This window comes from Eurosta solidaginis, chromosome 4 (genome assembly GCF_040869045.1).
Source record: "Eurosta solidaginis isolate ZX-2024a chromosome 4, ASM4086904v1, whole genome shotgun sequence".
In the NCBI taxonomy this organism is placed as follows: domain Eukaryota; kingdom Metazoa; phylum Arthropoda; class Insecta; order Diptera; family Tephritidae; genus Eurosta; species Eurosta solidaginis.
Window position 1 is genome coordinate 28,939,156 of NC_090322.1, and position 22,859 is coordinate 28,962,014.

A 22,859-nucleotide genomic window follows, 5' to 3' on the forward strand; every position below is an offset into this window, starting at 1 on the left:
GTACATTGTAGAGAAAGCAGAAATGTTAATTTTGGAATTCGAGTTTTATCAAGATTTTTTTTAGTTAACCTTCGATTTCTCTATACATATATGTATAAGTGTACCAAAATTTTTATTCACAAGGTTATGACGGAGCGCGTGCAATGAGTGGAATAGTTAAAGGGTGCGCCGTTGAAGTTCAAAAATCCCATCCACAAGCCTTTACCTTCATTGTGCCAATCATAGTTTAAATTTGGTCATCACACATGCATGCGACGTTCCACCAATTAGAAATTGTATCGGGACAATCAAAGCAATTGTTAATTTTTTCCGTCAATCAAGTAGAGCTGGAGTCACGTTGGAGACTCTTATTAAGACCCACGTTTCCGATGCAAGGCGCACTCGTTTGCTAAAACTTAGTGAAACCCGATGGGTCGAGCATCTTGATTCTTTGCAATTGTTTCACGATGTTTATGAATATGTTTGTCTGGCCCTAGAAAAACTTGATGAAACTGTCACAAAAGTTGAAGGAGTTCAGCCCAATGCACTTCTTACATCCATACAAAAACCTCAGTTTATAATTGCTCTGACAGTTTTAGAACCTATTTTTCGATTAACGAAAAATCTCAGTTTAAGTTTACAAATGAAAGACTGCGATCTGAGTATTTGTGTAAAATATGCAGATAACTTGTTGGAGGAGGTTCAGGATATGAGAAGAAATGCAAATCACATTTGGAGAAATTTTTGCAGCCATTTTTGGAACACTATTGCGAAGAATTGGAGACTAGATTTATCAAACACCGTGAACTCCTTTCAAAACTTCAAACCATATTGCCATCAAAATGTAAGGAACTGGATTCCGATAAGATCAAGTCAACGGTAGGATGTTTTGAGACTCAATGGCCAAATACACACTCTTCGACCGAAGAATTTCTAGCTGAAATGAAAATGTGGCAAAGGTAATTAAGTTTCATATTTTCCGACAGCACAATTATCCTTTTAAAATATCGAATTTTGCATTATTTTCATGCTCAGTCATATCATTTTCGTATGTTTCACCTGAGTAAAGCCACGTCAAAACCGCCAATGTAATTTCATTGATCTCTGGGATTTCAACAAAGACTGCAAATATATGTAGGAAATGTCGATACAAAAATGCACATGAGCGATTTTTCGAGATTCCACTTCGCTTGCAAGATACAGTGTTTCAAAAAAAAAAAAAAAAAAAATAAGGAATATTTTAATGAAAAGTTAATAATTCACAGGCTTTTTGCAATAAATATATGAATTTTTTTTTAGAGTAGGCAAATATTTTGTCTACAAAAAGAAAATACAGGCAAGTTATTAACTTTTCACTAAAATGTTCCATTAAAAGAAAAATGTTTTCTCGCAAACGAAGAGGAATCTCGAAAAGTGTAATTTTGTATCGACATTACCTATACATTTTTGCTTCGCTGTTGAAATTCTAGAGATCAATTTAAAAAACATGTGTGGTTTTGACGCTGCTTTACCCACCTCTCAATTAAAATGCAATGAAAGAAATCTCTCATCAAGTAAATCAAATGAAAATATGATCAAGAATATTTTTTTGTATTACGCCATAATAAAAAACATAGCAAAACTTTTTCAGGCATTGTTTGACAATCCCAAAGGAGCGACCAAGCACGTTCATTGATGCATTAAATAATTGTTCCGTGTCTTTTTTTCCCTACGGTACATCGATATATAAAAATCGCTGCGACGCTTCCAGTTTCCGTTGCTCCTAGCGAACGCTCTTTCTCTTCCCTTCGAAGGTTAAAAACTTATCTAAGAAGTACAATGGGCCAGGACATCCACTCTACTATTGAAGTAACTAATGAAGAAATCCTAAACAAAATGGCAAAACAAACAAGAAAAATAAATATTGTTTTGTAGAAAGAAAGAAAAATTTCAAATAAATAAAAGTATAAATATGTAATATGTAAAAATATATATATGTGTATATTTACATGTAATTATTATTTACTGACACTTTGGCCAAAAACCTCCCCCCACCCCCGAAATTTTTTTCTGGCTACTCGCCTGATGCGATCACTTAGGTAGCTTCTGATGACGCGCTGTAGGTAGCATAGTATGTGAAATCGCTGTCCTAAAACGACCAGCATTTCTGCCCATCTCACGATGTTGAAAGCGTTTCCAGGAGGACAACTCGTTTGGATTTAGCATTACCTCGCTATGCTATTTCTACGGTTCTAAGGTCGTCTTCAATTGCGTCTCAAGTGCATTATCTGGCCCTGAAGTCATGCTGCCTGTGTGATCGTCCTCCTGCTTTTTCTATGGCATTTGCGATGCGTGGTTTTAGGAGCCTTTCAACAAGTTTTCCGTCTTTTCAAGCGTGCATTACGGCCGGTATGCTGATGGCGAGTTTGGGTCCCATTTGCCTTTACCAATACAAGCAGCTGCCTTTTTCATGTTTCGGGGAGCAATACCTCCTTCTGGGCTCATTTTTGCGATTTCTTCAATGGCTTCTTCTGGAATTCCATCTGGTCATTGTGCCTTAAATGGCGGAGGGTTTTCATGTGTACTTATGTGGAAATCACTATATTCCCTTATTTTGTGGGAGGGGCAAAGTGCCTTTATGATTTTATCCATTTCAGCTGTATATAGTTCTGGTGTCGATATACAATTCCACCTCCAATTGTATCTCTTGAACTAAGCAAAGTTTCAAAAATTTTTTTGTGGCAGCAAAGCTTGCTTGGTTCAAGAGATATGGCGCAATTTAAGTACCGGGTCATTTGTGTACCGATAAAACCAATTTTTGCCTTGAAGGGTTAATGATGGAACTTTATATCAAATTGTGGACTAATCTAAAACAGGGTACCTAAATATTGCAATAACAAAAACTTCGTACTATTGGCTTTGTTCAAGAGCTATACAAAAAGTGATAAAAATTATCGAAAAACCGATTAATCCACTTAGTGCCTTAAGCTGGAGACATTGGTGCTTTATCGGTAACCGTATCGGTAACCTTATAACAGCTGATTCGACCAACCTTATGAGAATCAATGCAATCGATTATTGGTGCCGCTAAGGTCGTAACCGTATCGTAGCCAACCAATTGGGTTTTGGTTTACCCTCGTAACGATAAACAGCTGATTACGATAGGGATACGGATACAGCGATACGACATACGACACCAATGACTCCAGCTTTAAGCGTTAACGAAAGAACGTTGAATCAAACTGCGCCTCACGATGATGCACGATGTTATATCAGATCTCATAATGCCAGTAGAAGTCAAATGGTAGACTGTAACTGTGTAATTATACTCGAATTAAAAACATAATTTATGTATGTTTGTTTAATGGTGTGTTCAGTTTATACTTATATTTAAGAATTCATGAGCTTGACACCAGCTTATAATAATTGAATTTCAATTATTATATTTTCTAAGAGAAACTGAAAAGAAAGAAACATTTACTGGCATATTGCGATGGACCATTTCGAAAACCGCCAACGTAATCATCATCAGGCAATTTTGTAATGTTATCAAAGGTTTCACCGGGATTCGAGTTCCGGGATTCAGTTTCTCTTAGAAAATATAATAATTGAAATTCAATTATTATAAGCTGGTGTCAAGCTCATGAATTCTTAAATAAAAACATAATTATTGGAACAAAGTTTCGCATAAACAATATATTTATACAATAAAAATAAGAAGCTATTTAGTTAAGACTTTATTTATATCATTTTCATTATATTATTTCTCATTTTTTTTATTCATAATTTATAAACATTTACATAAAATGTATATTTAATTATACTACGAAGTTTTTTCATTATAATTTGTAATTATAGCTTTTGCGGCATTCGTCGAATGAGCTTCAGGGAGAGAACGAATCGATTCGCGGCAAAACATTAAATTTAATCATGAATTTGTTAAGTCCGCATTACACGAGTCGCTTTTTTGACGTGCAACCAGAATTTTTTTATAATTCGAGTGAAATGTTGAAAAATCGACTCCTGCAGCTCTTTTTTAATTCTGTAAACTCAAACAAGCGGTGAATCGATTCGCGTTCCACTTAAGATTTACTCGACGAGCACCGTGGTAGGCATCAAATTGTTTCCTTTTCTTCTCTTGTATTTTCAATACGCCAAAAAATTTTAGGTAGAAAGCTAAATTTTTTTGGATGTGTATGTGAATTTACAATAATTATGTTTTATATTAATTAATGGTGTGCTTAAATTTAAGAACAGGAAAAAAGATCGATTAGGTATTAAAAAAAAATAACGTGGAAACCGTGCCTTTAAATACAAAAGAACATTAACGGTGTTGGAATATTCATTTTGATTTCTTACATAAAAATTTTCTGCGGGTGAGCGCTTTGAAGTTATAAAAAAGTTATTGCAGATACACATTTTTTTATTCGAAAAACTACAGAGCAAATTTAAAAAAAAATTGGTTTTTCGAAATGTATTTAGATGTTCTGTCAAACCTTGTATGTACAAAATATTTCAATATCTATATTTTTTTTTAGAAATTTGGAAAACATTTTCAAGGATAATGGGACAATTGCATATTTTAATCTTTTTTTATAAAAGCGTAGTCAATATAACTATTAAGTATAAAACACACAACAAGCAGGGATACTTGTAAAGTAAACAAAACATTTTTTTTTTTTTGTAAATTTTTGAAAGGGTCGATCTTTTAATATTGTTTTTTTTTTTTTTCTTCCAATGGTACACATTTTCGTAAAAATGACTTATAAACATACACTACCACATTGCAAAATTAAGTAAATTTGTTGACTAGCTTTGAATAATTTGAAGCGGGTTTTTTATTTTTTTGCAGAAATCGGATTTTTTTTTGTATGGCTAAGGGTATTTTAAAAAAAATTTATTGTAAAAAAAGAAATATCAAAAATTAAAACAAACAAATAAAAAATTATAAACAATAAAAAATAATAAAAAGGGAGATAAAGAATAACAAACAAAACATAAAACTAAAAAAAGAACAACAAAAAATAGATTTAAATTTCTACTAAAAAAATTTAAGCATACAAACTTACTTTCAATAAATACGCCAAAAAAATCAATACAGTGACATAAAAATTATAGCTGCAAAAAAAATATGATCTAATAAATAAAAATTAAAAAAAAAGAGCTAAAATACAAAAAAAAAAAAATTTAACATCACCAAAAATAAGAAAAAACTAAAAAAAATTAATTTAAGAAAAACTAAATAATTACTAAAAAAAATAAAATTGTTTATTTTATCGAATCGAACCTTGAGTTAAAAAAAAATTTAGAAATCATAAAACAATTACAAGAAACTGAAAAATTAAACAATTTAAATAACAAAAAAATTGATTAAATACAAACTTAAAACAATAAAACTGAATTCAACATAAATAAGTTGCTAAGAAATTTTAAATACATATATCCAGAGCTTTTTTATTTGTTCAAAACGTTTTACTGTGCAATCATTCCCAACAAAGGCATCGCAAATCTATTGCTAGAAAAAAAATTAAATAAATAGTCCGACTGAATTAAAAATGATTTGCCCCCACATTATAAGTCATAAAAATCAAATGACAACTAAATAAATAAAAAAAAAAAAAACAATATACTGTAGCGAATTTCAGAAAGTCTCGATTATTATTTGCCTGCTATTATAGTTCGAACAACTGAACGATCGTATAAACATTCAGTATATCTAAAGGCCCCATTACTGATACTTAGCATAGACTTGACTTGGCTTAAGAACTGTCACTTACAGTTCTGTTAAATGAACATTGCATGTTACTGTTTACTCAAAACTTAGCAACACTTAACTTGACTTAGAAGCCTGTTGAACTTTGATTTTCTATGTAAGTTCTAAGTGACGTTTACATTTTGAGATGCCATTTCTTTGTTTCCATTTCATTTTGATATTTTGTCATACAAATTGACATTAATGATTATGATGCCAGATTGTATGCACTAAGTGGAGTATAATCAAGGCTAAGTTGCCAAGTTTACGCCAAGTCAAGTCAAGTCTATGCTAAGTATCAGTAATGGGGCCTTAAGAGTCAAACTTATTGACCATCACTTGTACTGCGCCGCTTTTATACTCTGATTTGCCTCGTTCGCCTATTTCTCTCTTAGTTGCTTATTTACTTCTCTCATCTGCTGCAGCTCATATTCGCTGTTGTCTTCTATGTATATATGTGAGAAATGTTGCTTGCGCTCTTTGTAGCTGTGTGTCATGTCGTCTACGCTCTTAGCTGCTGTGTAAATGCGTTCATACTTGTTTGTTAACTTATCTGCTTAAAGCCACGACACAGGCAGTTTTTCATACAGATGAGTTTAACACATGCTTATGCATTATGAGTAGATTGCACGTATTTTTATGGAGAACGGTAGATTCAGCGACACTAGCGCCATCTGATGTGGAAAAGTAGCCAACTCTCAAATTTTGTTACAAGCAAACAATAAGATGAAGGATTTGACATTTGCTAAGGGTGCTGGCACACCTTGCAAGTGTAATTATTTTTCCCATTCGATGGTAACTTTTCAAACATTTTGCACAATTAAAAACTGCAATATAACAAATGAATACGACACAAAATATGTTAGCAAGTATTTTTGTTATATAGGGAGAATGTTTATACCAGTGCTTCGCGAAATTTTGTATGTGAATGGGCAAGGCAAAATGAACTTCAATTGCCAAGTCTGAAGTTCCTTCATATTTACAAACGCAACATCTTGGTTGATTTTGGCGATGTTATTGGAATGCATAAGCTTGTGTTAAACGCATCTATATGAAAAATGTCATTGTGCCGCGGCCTTTAGATTGCTGTTGTCGTTGTGCAGCATTTATTATTTACTAGCGGCATATTGATGTGTCGAATGGCTAATTTTCACCACAATATATAATAATTTGTATACATTTTTATAGAAAGCTCAAGAAATTAATAACAACGTAAAAAAAGTTGTATAATATAACATAAAATATATCCCTTTGGATCTTAATGTGCATTACATATATGTATTTTTAGTGCTAGAAATTGTTTAGCCTAAAACAAAATTGCGTGGACAAACTCTAACAACGTCACAAATTAAATCAACACAAAATTTTAGTTTTTTTAAATAAAAAATTCAATTTATTTTTGAACACATTCCATTTTTTTGTTTAATTTATATGCGCAACCATTATTTGATATTTTTTAAGTAGGACAGCATATTAATTAAGCATGGCAAAAAATAAAAACAAAAACTAAAAGAAACCAGATAAAATAGTTACCCTAGTACACCATACACGGCATATTCAAAAATTGCAAATGAAATCTATTAAATTACAAGATACAAATATTTAAGAAGTTTTTAAATCGACATTTTTAATAATATATTTTTCTTTAATAAAAATATTTTCTTTTTCGTTTTGTTTACAAATTAAGAACATTTACAATTTATATGTAATAACACAAAAGAAAATAGAGAAATTTCACAGAAGAAAATACATTATCTATATATCTGTTATAAATCCTTGAATATACATATCTATATAGTCTAATATACGCTGTGGATGTTGTTTTTGTAATTGCGGCTTCTACTGCTATTACTAGCCACTGCTGCTGGTTGTTGTCGTGGCATTAGACTAGCTATACTGAAAGTTGATTTTTGTATGCAGTTATGTCTTGCCTACGGCAGCAGTGCAGCGTCATTTCCTCTCATTTGCATATTTGCATTCATTTGTTGAGCTTTTATACATTTATATGTTTGCTGCTGTATTTTTGTTTGTTATTGCCATTGTATGCGTACCCATTAAGTTGTTTTGCTGTTGTTATATGCAAATTCTTAAAGTTCTGCGCTAGCTTTTCCATTTGCAACACTCTGCTGCTCACTTCCTTCACCGGATCTTCTTCAATATACTCAATAATTGTGGATGGAAATATTTTGTTTTTCGTTTAGTTGTCTGTTATATTTTTCTAAATTTTTGTTTGCAAATACATATTTCTTTTTTAAACTTCCAATAAGATTTTTTTTTCTCTCCAATTATACTGAATGATAAGATTTTTCGTGTTTTTCCTTCCCTTTATCATTTGCTGTTTTGCTTTGTGTTTATGTTGTGTACGCAAATTGCAATATTTTGCTTTGTTTGTTTTTTTGTTACTTAGTCTAACAAATATATATATGTATATTGTGTTTGTGTGTGTGTATATGTATACATATATATACAATTTGTTGTTCGCTTGCTGATATTACTAATACAAATATGCATAAAATGTTAATTTGCCGTTCATTCCATTTGAAATCTTTTATTTATTTTTTGTTTTTGTTCTGCTAATTTCTACTATTTTCTGCATTTTTATGAAATTGCGAAAGTTTTCTCTTACAACATTTGTATACTGGAGTTTGTGGATGTTATTACCGTATGTGTGTGTATTTGTGTCTTGTGCCCATATTAGTAATGGTTATATTTATTTCTATTGTTGTAGTCAAAATAACGTATCGTCAAATTTCGCAGTGTAAATTTTCCTTTGCGCTTGCATAATATGGATTTTAAACTGACTTTTAGTGATCCTTTTTAGGTTGCGTTCCACAATCGAAAAACATTCTGTTTCGGCATGCTTGATTTAAAATGTTGAAGTGTTTTTACAGCTACATTTTACCATTCAAACCTTGCTTTCTCAAAGTTGTATATTGAAACGACGAAACGATGGAAATATAGTTGACTTGCGTTGCCATACAATTTTTGTTTTTGGCTGGCTTTTGAAATTAAGTTCCACAATCCACAAGCATGCTGTACCGGATTAGATTGTATTTTAAACGCTCAGACCACTTGTTCACAAAAATTGTGTATAAAACGGTGTTTTTACAATTAAGTTCCACGATCTAAGAACATGTGGAGCGAAGCTTTGTTAACACATCAAAAACATGCTTTCTCAGCTAATGTTCTACATTAAAGCACAGCGTAGTGTTGATGTGAAAATTTTTACGTTCCACAATCCAAAGTGATGCTGAATGTTCTGTCTTACGTTTTTTAAATTTAGAAATAAGCACAGTGTATTTCAAAAGCTTTAAAGCAACTCCAAACTAATTCCAAGTTTGACTACGCTTTACGATTTTCCCGATAAGTTCCACAAACCCCAAAAATGTAAATATGCTTATGGCAGAAGTATATTTCATAGCTTTAGCTTTTTACGTGTCATTATCCAGCCAGTTCAACTTGTGGAACGCAATTGGTCATTGCTTTTTTATCCAAATTTGCATTTATTGTGCTACTTTGCGCAGTTTTTTGCAGTTATTGACGTTTGTTATTTATTAAGGTTACTTTCATTGTGACTGCTAAATTTTATATTTCTTATTTTTTGCTTTGCCATTTTTTTCATCTTCAAATTTAGTTTTTGTTTCTTATAAATTCAATTTTTTTCAAGTATGTGTGTATGCTGTGTATTGTAGTTTATTGTTCCTATTGGTTATTTGTGGGATTTGTTTTTATAATTACGGTTTTTAACCGCTCTTAAATAATAAAATTGCCACTTGGCCTAAGTAGAAGTAAATAAAGTGACGCGTCTCATGCGTAACATACGATCCGAAGTTTCGGCCCACAATACAATGCCATGTTGGATTGTATTTTTTGTCGAATTCTTTTTTAATGTAGGCGGCGATATCCTGCAATGAAAGAAAGTGAAAACAAAATTAGTTTTCCGTGGATTATAATGCTTCTTACATAAGCAATTATTAAATAAAATACAAAAGCAATTCAAGGGTTGTGTAGCGCTACCCTTTCAAGGTGTTGTCGGCGCAATTAGTAGCTTCTCCAACCCAATTATCAACCTCAACTATCATGGTGAATCTTGTTATTTAGCAGGCGAGGCTCTGGCGACCCCAAGTTCCTTATTGAACAGGGCGTTTGGACGCTTAATGGCATTTGTTGCCGGAACGTACCGGATCTATGTTCGGCAAAGGACGTCCACATAGATAAAACTCCCTAAAACCTTCGGGGAGTGTTTTTACAGGTACGACAACAACATAAATACAAAAAAATATAATAAACTATTAATAATGATAATCTAGTTGATAGTTTGCGGAATATATATATGCCATTGAAGGCCACCGTGGTGTGGTGTAGCGTGCTGCGCCTACCACACCGTAGGTCCTGGCGGAGTCGCCCTTCGGCATTGATTTGGCAAACACTCCGAGTGTACTTCTGCTAAGATCAGCTGCTCAGTGAAAATTCATATGCCTTGCAGATGCCGTTCGTATTTGGCATAAAACATGTAGGTTCCGTCCCGAAATTGAGTGTGCGGAGTGCTCTTAATTTAGGAATCCGATAAGAGACCGAAATTTTTGAAAATTTTGAACCTCAGAAATAAGATCATTAACCTGGGTCGATTTGTATGGACGAAAGTTAACCGATATCGCGCCATCGATTTTTCGATAGGATTTGGGCTCAGGAAAAAAAGTTCCACTACGCATACCCAAAAAATGGCGAAAGGGTAAATTTTTCGACCAAAACACTCCCCAAAACCCAAAAAATATTTTTTTCAACTGTTATCGCCAACGTTTTTGCAACAGTTTAAAAAAAAAAAATATTTTTTGAGTTTTGGTGGAAAATTTTTCCCTTTCGCCATTTTTTCGCAGGCTCGAAATTTATTTTTTTTTTGGGTATGCGTTGTGGAACTTTTTTCCTGAGCCCAAATCCTATCGACAAATCGATGGCGCGATATCGGTTAATAAATCGACCCAGTCTAATGATCAGTCTTTTATGACCCTGATATGAAGAAAACTATGAGTCGGATGCCGAAAGTTTGGAACAAATATTGCTATTTTATTATGACATTTATTATTTTTTTTTTTTTTCATTAAGAAATTATCAATTGAATACAGCATTGCTTAAAACGTACTTTCTGTTCGTGGTAGACTTCAATAATGAAAAACAAAAACCTTTTCCAAGATTTGCTCCGATATGCTTCTTCTATTTTAATTCCCTCATTCCAATGCCCAAAAGTTGTCATTTAAAAAGAAAAAAGCATAAAATGAGGTTTACGACAGTCATAAATAACACCTAAAACCTTCGCAATGGAGCCATTTCGAAGTTGTTTACGATTCCATTTTTCCATATATGAAAAAACGTAAGAAGGAAATACATTCATTTTGCACTCCTAAAATACCTCATAAAGAGCGTGAGCGCTCCGATTTAGTGTCCTTTAAGACACCTTTATAACTTCGAATGGCAAAGCGCCTTTTTTGAAATAGTATGTGTGTACTAGAATCATGTTTAGAGCTCACGCATGACATGTTTTCTTCTTGAAATTCAAGCGAAAACTGATAAGATTGTTGCTTTGTTGAATCTCGGGTCATGTATGTAGGTAGTTGCCGAATAATTATACGAAGCTCTGCGAAACTCTCGAAGGCATGTCTGTTTTAAATTTATTAAGCTTGAATGTACGTTTTTGGAAATCGTTAAGCATATATGGCCCGAATTTACAGTGAGAGTTTAAACTTTCCAATTTGGTGGTAGATTTAGGAGAAATATTTCAATGACAGAAGTTCGCTAAGACCATTGAGAAAAACGGTCAAAGTAGTTTTCTATATAAAGTAAAGCTTAAAACTGATAGTGGTTCTATATATGAGCAAATATTACCGTTTCAATAGCTTACTCAAGCTTGGAATATTCACCTGTTAACATTACCCGTGTGTTCATCTTTTTAAATATTAAACAGCTATCACCTCATACACCCTACATACAAAAATTCCATCTATAAACACTCAACAAGCAAATCAACGGCCTTCACTGTACTTAAAACTCGGTTAGTGCGCCATTTAAGCGCAAAATTACATTTTCCAATCGCTACGTGAAAACAGGGGAAAACAAGAAGAAAAACAAACAAGGTTAAATAGAAGGCCGCCGGCATGCATACAAAAACAATGATAACAAAAGGGTACATCAAAAAAGGGCTGGATGACCCAGCAAGCAAATATGCAGCCAACTCCAACAAGTCCATAAAAATAGATGCATAGACAACAAGTAATATAGAAAATATAAAAAGCAAATATGCATACGGTTTCCTCACAACAAATATTAAATAAAAAAATGTGTGCAACAAAATTAAAAATAAAAGTTTATACGCGTTAGAAAAATTGTATAATCACAGTTGTAGAAGAAATTCAAAATCACACAAAGGTCATTGCCAGTTGGCTTTTAGAAGCTTGTTTTACGTCCCCATGGGCTTGCAACACAATCTTGTATTCTTTTATGATTTAATGTATGTATGTATAAGCAACGTGAAAAAAGTGAAAATAGCTTGTAGGCAGCGAAGCGTTCAAATATTATTTTATGCGCCTGAAAATAGGCGATGGCGTTGTAATAATTTATTTTTTTTTTTGTTCTACGTTTAGAAGCGCGTAATTTGAGTAAGCGTGTGCGAACATTATACTAAAAATAAAGCATTAGGGCGCATCTTTTACTTATTCATTTCATCTACAGACTAGCTGTGGAATTTTTTTTCTTGTCCATACCTTATTCCTTCTATATCCATCCCACTCTCACTCTCACTACAACTCTCAACTCGATTCGCACTTCAACTCTCAACCCGATTCCCACTTCCACTCTCACTCCTCCCACTTAACCATCACCAAAACTATCGAAATCGGTCAATCCGATTTTGAATTAAAGCTTAACTACCGCACAGTTTTTCAATTCTTAATATACAATAGCCGTGTTTTTTTACATGTATATACATCTACATTTCCGGGAAAAAAACGCTTAACATTACTTAAATAATTTTTAGGAGGCCCATCTAGCGGCAATGGTTAAATAACTAGCTACAGAACGGGTTGTACCGGATAGCGGAGACACCATGCTCTGTTAGCCATAGTGTATAACCTATAGCTGAATCAGTTGCGGTGAATAGTGGAAACACTATTTGTAGAGGTAAAACATAGACACGCATTTTAGTTGCATCTGAGTATAATGCGTATTGACATTAAGGAGTACTAATTTTCTGCGCAGCGATTTCAGAAGCGTAGATGATGTTACGCACTTGGCAGTCCATATAAAGTTTAAGTGCATATGTACATATATATATATATATATATATATAGATGTAAAAAAAAAACACAGCTAATATAGATATGCAGAAACGAAAATATCAGTAAAAATTATTAACAACTGTTATAAATCATTTTATTCATTATTTAATTTCGTTTTAAAAACGCTCCATTAAGTTTGTAGCTGAAAATATGCAAACCCATCTCAAAAGCGTTTCCAAAAAAAATCGGGAAGTTTTTAAAAATCTGCATCGATGGAGACCCCAGGCAAAACAGACAAAATTGGTTTTTGTTTTATTATTATAGATCATTTGACATCGACCTTCACATTAAGCTACGGACTTGCAACGCAGTCTAGTATACTTTATCCTGGTAGGAAGCACGTGAATACTCATATACCACGAAGAGCTACAAAAAAGGACATTAATTGTCATATTAAACAAGACTACACCAGGTCAGTTTTAGATATTTCTAGGCCTATTCTAGATAACACGCAAATAGAGTTGTGATTATGATAAACGTAAAAAGCGAATATTCGACTTTGTTAATTTTTTGTTATGATCATCAGCTTGACGAATTTCCATTTTGTGTGGTAAAAACTATAAAACTTAACTCTCATGCTGTGTATTATTGTCATTAATCACCAAGTTGTACATTGCGAGGAAAATGCTCTAGATCACTCCAAACAGACTTTAGATTATACCTATATACCATAGTAAAATCATTATTTACACAAAAAGCGAATGCCAAAGTCATCACCCGCTAACCCAGATATAAAATCAAATAGTAAATAACAAAACATTGGGTAAAATAAACAGCACAATAACGAGGATTCGCTTTTCAAATCAAGCAGTAATTTATAATTTATGAACATAGATAAAACGTGTGTGCTTTATATGGGTAGGTATGTATGTATAAACAGTGACGAGCGAAAAAATAGCAATAAACTTCAAAATGGCATTGTTTGCGAAAGTTTGGTATTTGTAGTTCGTGATGATTAAACAATTATAATAATATAATGCATGAAATAATTTCTATGCCGAAAGTATTGGAGGAAATGAACAGAACAAACAAAAAATAATAATAAAAGGCATAACCCCATATAAAAGTACATTAAAAATTGAATAAGGAAGGATAATTAAAACAGAACAACAAAAAATAAATTAAATAAATTACATCGAAAATTAAGCCCACAAAAGAGATAATTGAAGAATAAAAAAACTATCAGATCCCAATATCTTTTAATTGGTCGGAACTCAGGCACGTTGGGTAGATTCAAGTTTTGGCTAACATAATGTACATTGCCACCTTCGAACGAAAATTATAGTTGAACTATTCCAACGTCGTAGGTATGGTAAAGACGTTTTCTAATAGCGTTTTCTTTTCTGGCTAAAGTGTTACGCTTTTTGCACGCCGCGCAAGGGTTGTTGTTCTATTCTAAAAAACAGGCAACGCCTTTACGAGGTATTTCGTTCTTTTGTGAAAATTGTTGCCTGCTCGCAAAGCAAAAGCGTTACACTTGTACCCTGTATAAAATGGCGGTGTGGCAGTGCAACTCTGTGAAACTCTCAATTCGTTCTTAAGTTCCACATATACTCTATTAATATGAGTGAATATGGTGAGTTGAAATGTCCTTTGTATGCACTATAAACGTTGAAAATTTTCTGAGGTAGGAGTAACTCTATTAAGGCTTTACCATTTACTTAGGCAACAATTTATTTCAGAAAAGAAAACGCTATAAGACACTTGACTCGTTCATGTTAATTTCTGTGTTGCAAGTTCCCATCTTAAAGAATTGCGTGGATTTATGCTCGCACTCACAAATAACTTTCCCCAATCAGAGCCTGCAGCCACCGTGGTGTGATGGTAGCGTGCTCCGCCTACCACACCGTATGCCCTGGGTTCGCACCCCGGGGAAAGCAACATCAAAATTTTAGAAATAAGGTTTTTAAATTAGAAGAAAATTTTTGTAAGCGGGGTCGCCCCTCGGCAGTGTTTGGCAAGCGCTCCGGTGTATTTCTGCCATGAAAAGCTCTCAGTGAAAACTCATCTGCCTTGCAGACGCCGTTCGGAGTCGGCATAAAACATGTAGGTCCCGTCCGGCCAATTTGTAGAGAAAATCAAGAGGAGCACGACGCAAATTGGAAGAGAAGCTCGGCCTTAGATCTCTTCGGAGGTTATCGCGCCTTACATTTATTTATTTATAATCAGAGCCTTTCTGCCAAACTTTTCTATATGGATTGTTTTTTTCCGAATCAGGAATGCCCTCATCTGGCAGCAAAAAGAGAACAAGTACCTGGCAACGCTCTCAGGTCCAAATACGTTTTGTCGCTCATATTCATACACAAATTTTTGTTTGTCTCATAGAGCTTACGTGGACGGGAAATTCTTTTTGAAGTCTGTTTTCATTCCGTTTTGGAACTTTTTTCTTTTTGTACGTTTTAATACCATTTTTCTGCTTCGCTCATGTGACTAGCACATGTGTAGTTTTGGCCATTTTGGCAACACCTCTTGCTGACATGGATTGGTTTTTCCTAATTGGGGATAGAACATTACTGTCCAACGGGGCGTCTGCTGATCGCTTTGGGCGGCAACTTCTTAATTTGAAGAACTTTCTTTGTGCTCGTGACGTTTCACTTTGAATGACCCCATTCAACTTATAGGCCTTTTACACTCAGAGAAAAACGCCGTTCTAAAATCCAGCACCACCGGACTCAATTCAAGCTTTTGATGTTCTTACTTTTTTGTTCTTGAAAAACGAACGACCTGTTCTCAAAACAACAACCTTGGTCTTGAACTGACAACCATTTTCGTGAAAAGAGAACGGCTGGTCTTAAAATATGAACAAATATTCTATTAATCGGAATAATGTTTTAATTATACATATATGCAGATTACGGCTTCAAATAAGAATATTTCTCAATAAGATAAATGTATAAAAAAATGCGTATTATGCATTTTTTCTCAAACTTTTGAATTTTGATAAAAAAATTTTTTGTTATAAATATGAAATTATGACAAAAAAATTATTATTAATAAAAAATAAATGGGTACCTATTGAAAAAAATACTTTCCCCTCCCACCAAAGATCAAGCACGAACCGTTCTTGAATTGAGACCGAAAAATGTTAAAACGACCCCAAATCGTTCTCGAAGCGTGAGAACGAAAAATCTTAAATCAAGCCCAAATAGTGCTTGAAATGAGCACGGAAGGTTCACACATCAATACCAAAGTGGTCATAAAATACGAACGGTGTGCAAGCCCATCGGTCACGAGCTAAGAAAAAACGTACTTAGCAGACTTTTGTCAACGAATGTTCTTAATTTTGAACTTGTTTCGTTCGTTTTAGAACGATTTTTTCACTGAGTGTACTAAGTAGACTACTAGCGTCGATACTTTGATCCGTGTATTTTAAATGAGTTCCGGTAACGATACTTTTCTAAGTTTTTTCATCACTAGGAACTTTTTATGAGTCACTTATTGTGTTTTGGTTTGGAACTCCTCACACATACATATATGTATACTACGTAACTATAAACCTAATTTTTTTCTGTCAAGTAAGCGGATAATGCAGACATGTATAAATAAACTTGCTAAAGCGAAACATTATTGATTGATGCATTGTTGCTAGACAAGACACAACCACATATGAGCTAAGCAACCTGAAATACACACAAATCTGTAAAATATATATAAAGTTAAAGCATAACGTTGTACGGATTATATACAACAAGGAAGAAAATGAGGTCAAAGCACAACAGAACATTGCCATGCCATTCAATGAAATAGAGGAAATATTTTACAGAACAAAAACACCAAACGCATTTACATTTGATTAAATAATGAAGTGAGAAAGAAAATAAATAGAAAAGAAAGATAAAAAGTTGCAATAAATAAACGTAACAGATACTTTATTGTTTTGGAAAAACGAAGGTGTCACATTTCATATGGCAAATGTTCCTCATACCGCTACAATTTGCCAAATATTGATTAAACATTTTACCTAAACTACAACAACAAACACAGAAGGCAACATAGCAACGACACGAACAATCATTGTATGGCTTTCGATAACTAGAAAACTAGACGACAGACAACGTACACAATGCCTCCGCACTGTCAACGTGTGTCACTTACTAAACATTTGTAATAAAATGACAAAAGTTAGTACAATTTGTATGAATAAAAACCAGAAATATTGGCAAATATGCAATGTCAACTTGACTAATGCCGGCACACGTAAAATAGTGGCGTGCTTTTCGGTATTTAAAACAAAACAAAAAAAGAGGACCTACCGAGTCCAACACTAAGCAGACCCGATATATCTCAACTTTATTCTATAGTTATTACAATTATTTAGCTTAACAAGTTTACAAATTTTGAAAAAAGTGGGTAGAATTTTTGTACTGAATTTCAAGCGTATACCTTGTCCAGTTTTCCAGTTCCAATTTTGATAGCAAATGAGGCATGCTTAGTTTTAACAAATTACAAGCAGAATTATAGCGTCATACATTGTTAATGAAATATCGCTGAATTTGAGACAAATAGAGAAAGAAGGCGTGATTACCTACCGATATCGCCCATTTTCAATAATAAACTCTCTCACTTTAACAGAGTCGAGTCACATATTACAACCATTTAAATGCAAGGTATTGCTAAACGAAAATGTGCAGATAATAGTTTACGTTACGTTCGTCGGACGTTTTTTTTCATATTTTGGAATTGAACTTCGGTTCTTTCAGACAGTTTTCGGATTCGAGTTTTTGGAGCCAACTTTTTTTTTATATCCCATAGAATGCTTTACAAGCGTAAGTATTCGGTTCTCCTAGTATTTTGAAACGGTTACATGTGTCGCTACCCTGCACATCAATGCATATGTACATTCATTTACAATTGTGAGTTTGTAGGCAAAGTTGTATCACAAATAGAACAGGAAATGCGCGCGGGCACGTACATGACAACTGTTGGTATATGTGTGTGTTCATTTCAATCAGTGAGCGTGGGTGTGTATGTTTTCTCGTTTGCTCGTGCATGAAATTGTATAGCATCGCGTGCTACAATGATTGTTATTTTTTCTTTTATTGGTTTATTTGCCGGTGTTCGTTATTGTTAGTTGAAAAAAATCAACTACAACGTTTGTCAGCCTTAAAGTATGCCACGAAAAAGAAAACTTTTGCGTTAAGTGAGCAAAATAAAAAAAAAAATAACACAAAATAAAATCAGAATAAATATACATATGTACATGAGTAATAAAAAAAACTTTACATAAAAACAACACTATTTAAAAGAAATAATACTCGATAGTTAGATTAATAGACTTCAAATTTTGCCAGCAGATAATATATAAAGTAGTGGTCACATAAATAGAAACCTTTTAAGATCGCGGGTTCGAATCGAGCTCAAGGCCTAACAATAATTATTTTATCATTATTATTGTTATGATAAATTTTTTCTTAATTGAAAAAATTATTAAATTAGAATAGAAGAAAGAAACAATTTTTTATAACAACAAAAATTGTTAATACATCCCAGAGCACGGGGAAAAAGTGTCAATAAAATATGACACTATGGCAGCATTGCCATCAAACAAGTCCAATTTTCACATTCATTCTGCAACAGATGTCGCAGTGTTGTGAATATCAATTGTCAAGAACCAGAATAGAAGTAGGATTAATAACGACAACAAAAAAAACCGCTGTGATGGCTGAATGGTTATAGCAGCGGCGCCTAAACGTTGCCGATGAAGGAATTTAGCAGTTCCCGAAATGGATCTATACAACGAGCTTTGGCAGTTGTCTAAATTTTTTCTTTCTTCTATTCTAATTTAATAATTTTTTCAATTAAGAAAAAATTTATCATAATAATAACGATAAAATAATTATTGTTAGGCCTTGAGCTCGATTCGAACCCGCGATCTTACAAATCAGTAGGCCGATATAACAACAAAAATTGTAGAAACCTTTTATTTTTTACAGTACATATTCACACCTGCTTTTATGTTTGACTGATTCGCCAATTTTCAATCAAATATAATGATTTCTTTTTCCGATTTCTTAAGAGTTAAAATTCAACGAATTCCAAAAATTTTACATCAAACTTTTCATCTTTTAGGAGTTTTTTTGTTGAGAGTGTTGCACATATATTAAGTTTGATTGAATAACGGTTGGTTGTACATATATAAAGGAATCGATATAGATATAGACTTCCATATATCAAAATAATCAGGATCGAAAAAAAATTTGATTGAGCCATGTCCGTCCGTCCGTCCGTTAACACGATAACTTGAGTAAATTTTGAGGTATCTTGATGAAATTTGGTATGTAGGTTCCTGGGAACTCATCTCAGATCGCTATTTAAAATGAACGATATCGGACTATAACCACGCCCACTTTTTCGATATCGAAAATTTCGAAAAACCGAAAAATTGCGACAATTCATTACAAAAGAGATAAAGCGACGAAACCTGGTAGATGAGTTGAACTTATGACGCAGGATAGAAAATTAGTAAAATTTTGGCAAAGGGGGTGGCACCGCCCACTTTTAAAAGAAGGTAATTTAAAAGTTTTGCAAGCTGTAATTTGGCAGTCGTTGAAGATATCATGATGAAATTTGGCAGGAACATTACACCTATTACTATATGTACGCTTAATAAAAATTAGCAAAATCGGAGAAGGACCACGCCCACTTTTAAAAAAAAATTTTTTTTTAAAGTAAAATTTTAACAAAAAATGTAATATCTTTACAGTATATAAGTAAATTATGTCAACATTCAACTCCAGTAATGATATAGTGCAACAAAATACAAAAATAAAAGAAATTTTCAAAATGGGCGTGGCTCCGCCCTTTTTCATTTAATTTGTCTAGGATACTTTTAACGCCATAAGTCGAACAAAAGTTAACCAATCCTTTTGAAATTTGGTAGGGGCATAGATTTTATGACGTTAACTCTTTTCTGTGAAAATGGGCGAAATCGGTTGATGCCACGCCCAGTTTTTATACACAGTCGTCCGTCTGTCCATCTGCATGGCCGTTAACACGATAACTTGAGCAAAAATCGACATATCTTTAATGAACTTAGTTCACGTGCTTACTTGAACTCACTTTATCTTGGTATGAAAAATGAACGAAATCCGACTATGACCACGCCCACTTTTTCGATATCGAAAATTACGAAAAATGAAAAAAATGCCATAATTCTATACCAAATACGTAAAAAGGGATGAAACATGGTAAGGTAATTGGATTGTTTTATTGAAGCGAAATATAACTTTAGAAAAAACTTTATAAAATGGTTGTGACACCTACCATATTAAGTAGTAGAAAATGAAAAAGTTCTGCAGGGCGAAATAAAAAACCCTTAAAATCTTGGCAGGTATTACATATATAAATAAATTAGCGGTATCCAACAGATGATGTTCTGGGTCACCCTGGTCCACATTTTGGTCGATATCTGGAAAACGCCTTCACATATACAACTACCACCAACCCTTTTAAAACTCTCATTAATACCTTTAATTTGATACCCATATCGTACAAACTCATTCTAGAGTCACCCCTGGTCCACCTTTATGGCGATATCTCGAAAAGACATCCACCTATAAACTAAGGCCCACTCCCTTTTAAAATACTCATTAACTCCTTTCGTTGATACCCATATTGCACAAACGAATTCTAGAGTCACCCCTGGCCCACCTTTATGACGATATCTCGAAACGGCGTCCACCTATGGAACTAAGGATTACTCCCTTTTAAAATACTTATTAACACCTTTCTTTTGATACCTATATTGAACAAACAAATTCTAGGGTCACCCCTGGTCCACCTTTATGGCGATATCTCGAAAAGGCGACCACCTATAAAACGAGGGCGCACTCCCTTTTAAAAATACTCATTAACACCTTTCGTTTGATACCCATATCGTACAAACAAAGTCTAGAGTCACCCCTGGTCCACCTTTATGGCGATATCTCGAAAAGGCGTCCACCTATAGAACTAAGCCCCACGCCCTTTTAAAATACTCATCAACACCTTTCATTTGATACCTATATCGTACAAACATATTCTAAAGTCACCCCTGTTCCACCTTTATGGTGATATCTCGAAACGGCGTCCACCTATGGAACTAAGGATTACTCCCTTTTAAAATACTCATTAACACCTTTCTTTTGATACCCATATTGTACAAACAAATTCTAGGGTCACCCCTGGTCCACCTTTATGGCGATATCTCGAAACGGCGTCCACCTATGGAACTAAGGATTACTCCCTTTTAAAATACTCATTAACACCTTTCATTTGATACCCATATGGTACAAACACATTCTAGAGTCACCCCTGGTCCACCTTTATGGCGATATTTCGAAACGGCGTCCACCTATGGAACTAAGGATTACTCCCTTTTAAAATACTCATTAACACCTTTCTTTTGATACCCATATCGTATAAACGTATTCTAGAGTCAACCCTGATCCACCTTTATGGCGATATCTTGAAACGGCGTCCACCTATGGAACTAAGGATTACTCCCTTTTAAAATACTCATTAACACCTTTCATTTGATACCCATATCGTACAAACGTATTCTAGAGTCAACCGGATCCACCTTTATGGCGATATCTTGAAACGGCGTCCACCTATGGAACTAAGGATTACTCCCTTTTAAAATACTCATTAACACCTTTCTTTTGATACCCATATTGTACAAATTCTAGGGTCACCCCTGCTCCACCTTTATGGCGATATCTTGAAACGGCGTCCACCTATGGAACTAAGGATTACTCCCTTTTAAAATACTCATTAACACCTTTCTTTTGATACCCATATTGTACAAATTCTAGGGTCACCCCTGGTCCACCTTTATGGCGATCTCTCGAAACGGCGTCCACCTATGGAACTAAGGATTACTCCCTTTTAAAATACTCATTAACACCTTTCTTTTGATACCCATATTGTACAAATTCTAGGGTCACCCCTGCTCCACCTTTATGGCGATATCTTGAAACGGCGTCCCCCTATGGAGCTAAGGATTACTCCCTTTTAAAATACTCATTAAGACCTTTCATTTGATAACCATATCGTACAAACGTATTCTAGAGTCAACCCTGATCCACCTTTATGGCTATATCCCTAAATGGCGTCCACCTGTAGAAATATGGCCCACTCCCTCATAAAATACTCTTTAATGCCTTTTATTTGTTACTCATGTCATACAAACACATTCCAGGGTTTCCCTCGGTTTATTTTCCTACATGGTTATTTTCCCTTATGTTGTCACCATGGCTCTCAACTGAGTATGTAATGCTCGGTTACACCCGAACTTAACCTTCCTTACTTGTTAAACTTATCTTTCCTTTTTTTTATTTAATGCCCCTATGACCGTTAACAACTCAACTTAGTTGGGTTGTAATTAAAACAACTCAACTTTAAGACAACTGAACTCCTATTTGGTATTACGAATTACAACTTATTTCAGTTGAAGTTGAATTGATGTTAAAATAAAAAAAAGACAAGTAAGGAAGGTTAAGTTCGGGTGCAACCGAACATTACATACTCAGTTGAGAGCTATGGTGACAACATAAGGGAAAATAACCATGTAGGTAAATGAACCAAGGGAAACCCTGGAATGTGTTTGTATGACATGTGTATCAAATGAAAGGCATTAAAGAGTATTTTATGAGGGAGTGGGCCATAGTTCTATAGGTGGACGCCATTTAGGGATATAGCCATAAAGGTGGATCAGGGTTGACTCTAGAATGCGTTTGTACGATATGGGTATCAAATGAAAGGTATTAATGAGTATTTTAAAAGGGCGTGGACCTAAGTTCTGTAGATGGACGCCTTTTCGAGATATCGCCGTAAAGATG

General features: G+C 34.0%; 1 protein-coding gene across 3 annotated transcripts in view; it reads right to left on the reverse strand.

Moving 5' to 3' along the window:
• Nucleotides 1–7,074: 7,074 nt before the first annotated feature.
• The window catches only part of ctp (cut up), a 130,120-nt gene continuing 114,335 nt past the window's right edge, over nucleotides 7,075–22,859 (reverse strand). For all 3 annotated transcript variants that reach the window (XM_067781052.1, XM_067781053.1, XM_067781051.1), the window contains exon 3: nucleotides 7,075–9,615. In XM_067781052.1, coding sequence (XP_067637153.1) covers nucleotides 9,454–9,615 — 162 coding nt within the window. In that variant the 3' untranslated portion in view covers nucleotides 7,075–9,453. The remainder of the gene's footprint in view (nucleotides 9,616–22,859) is intronic.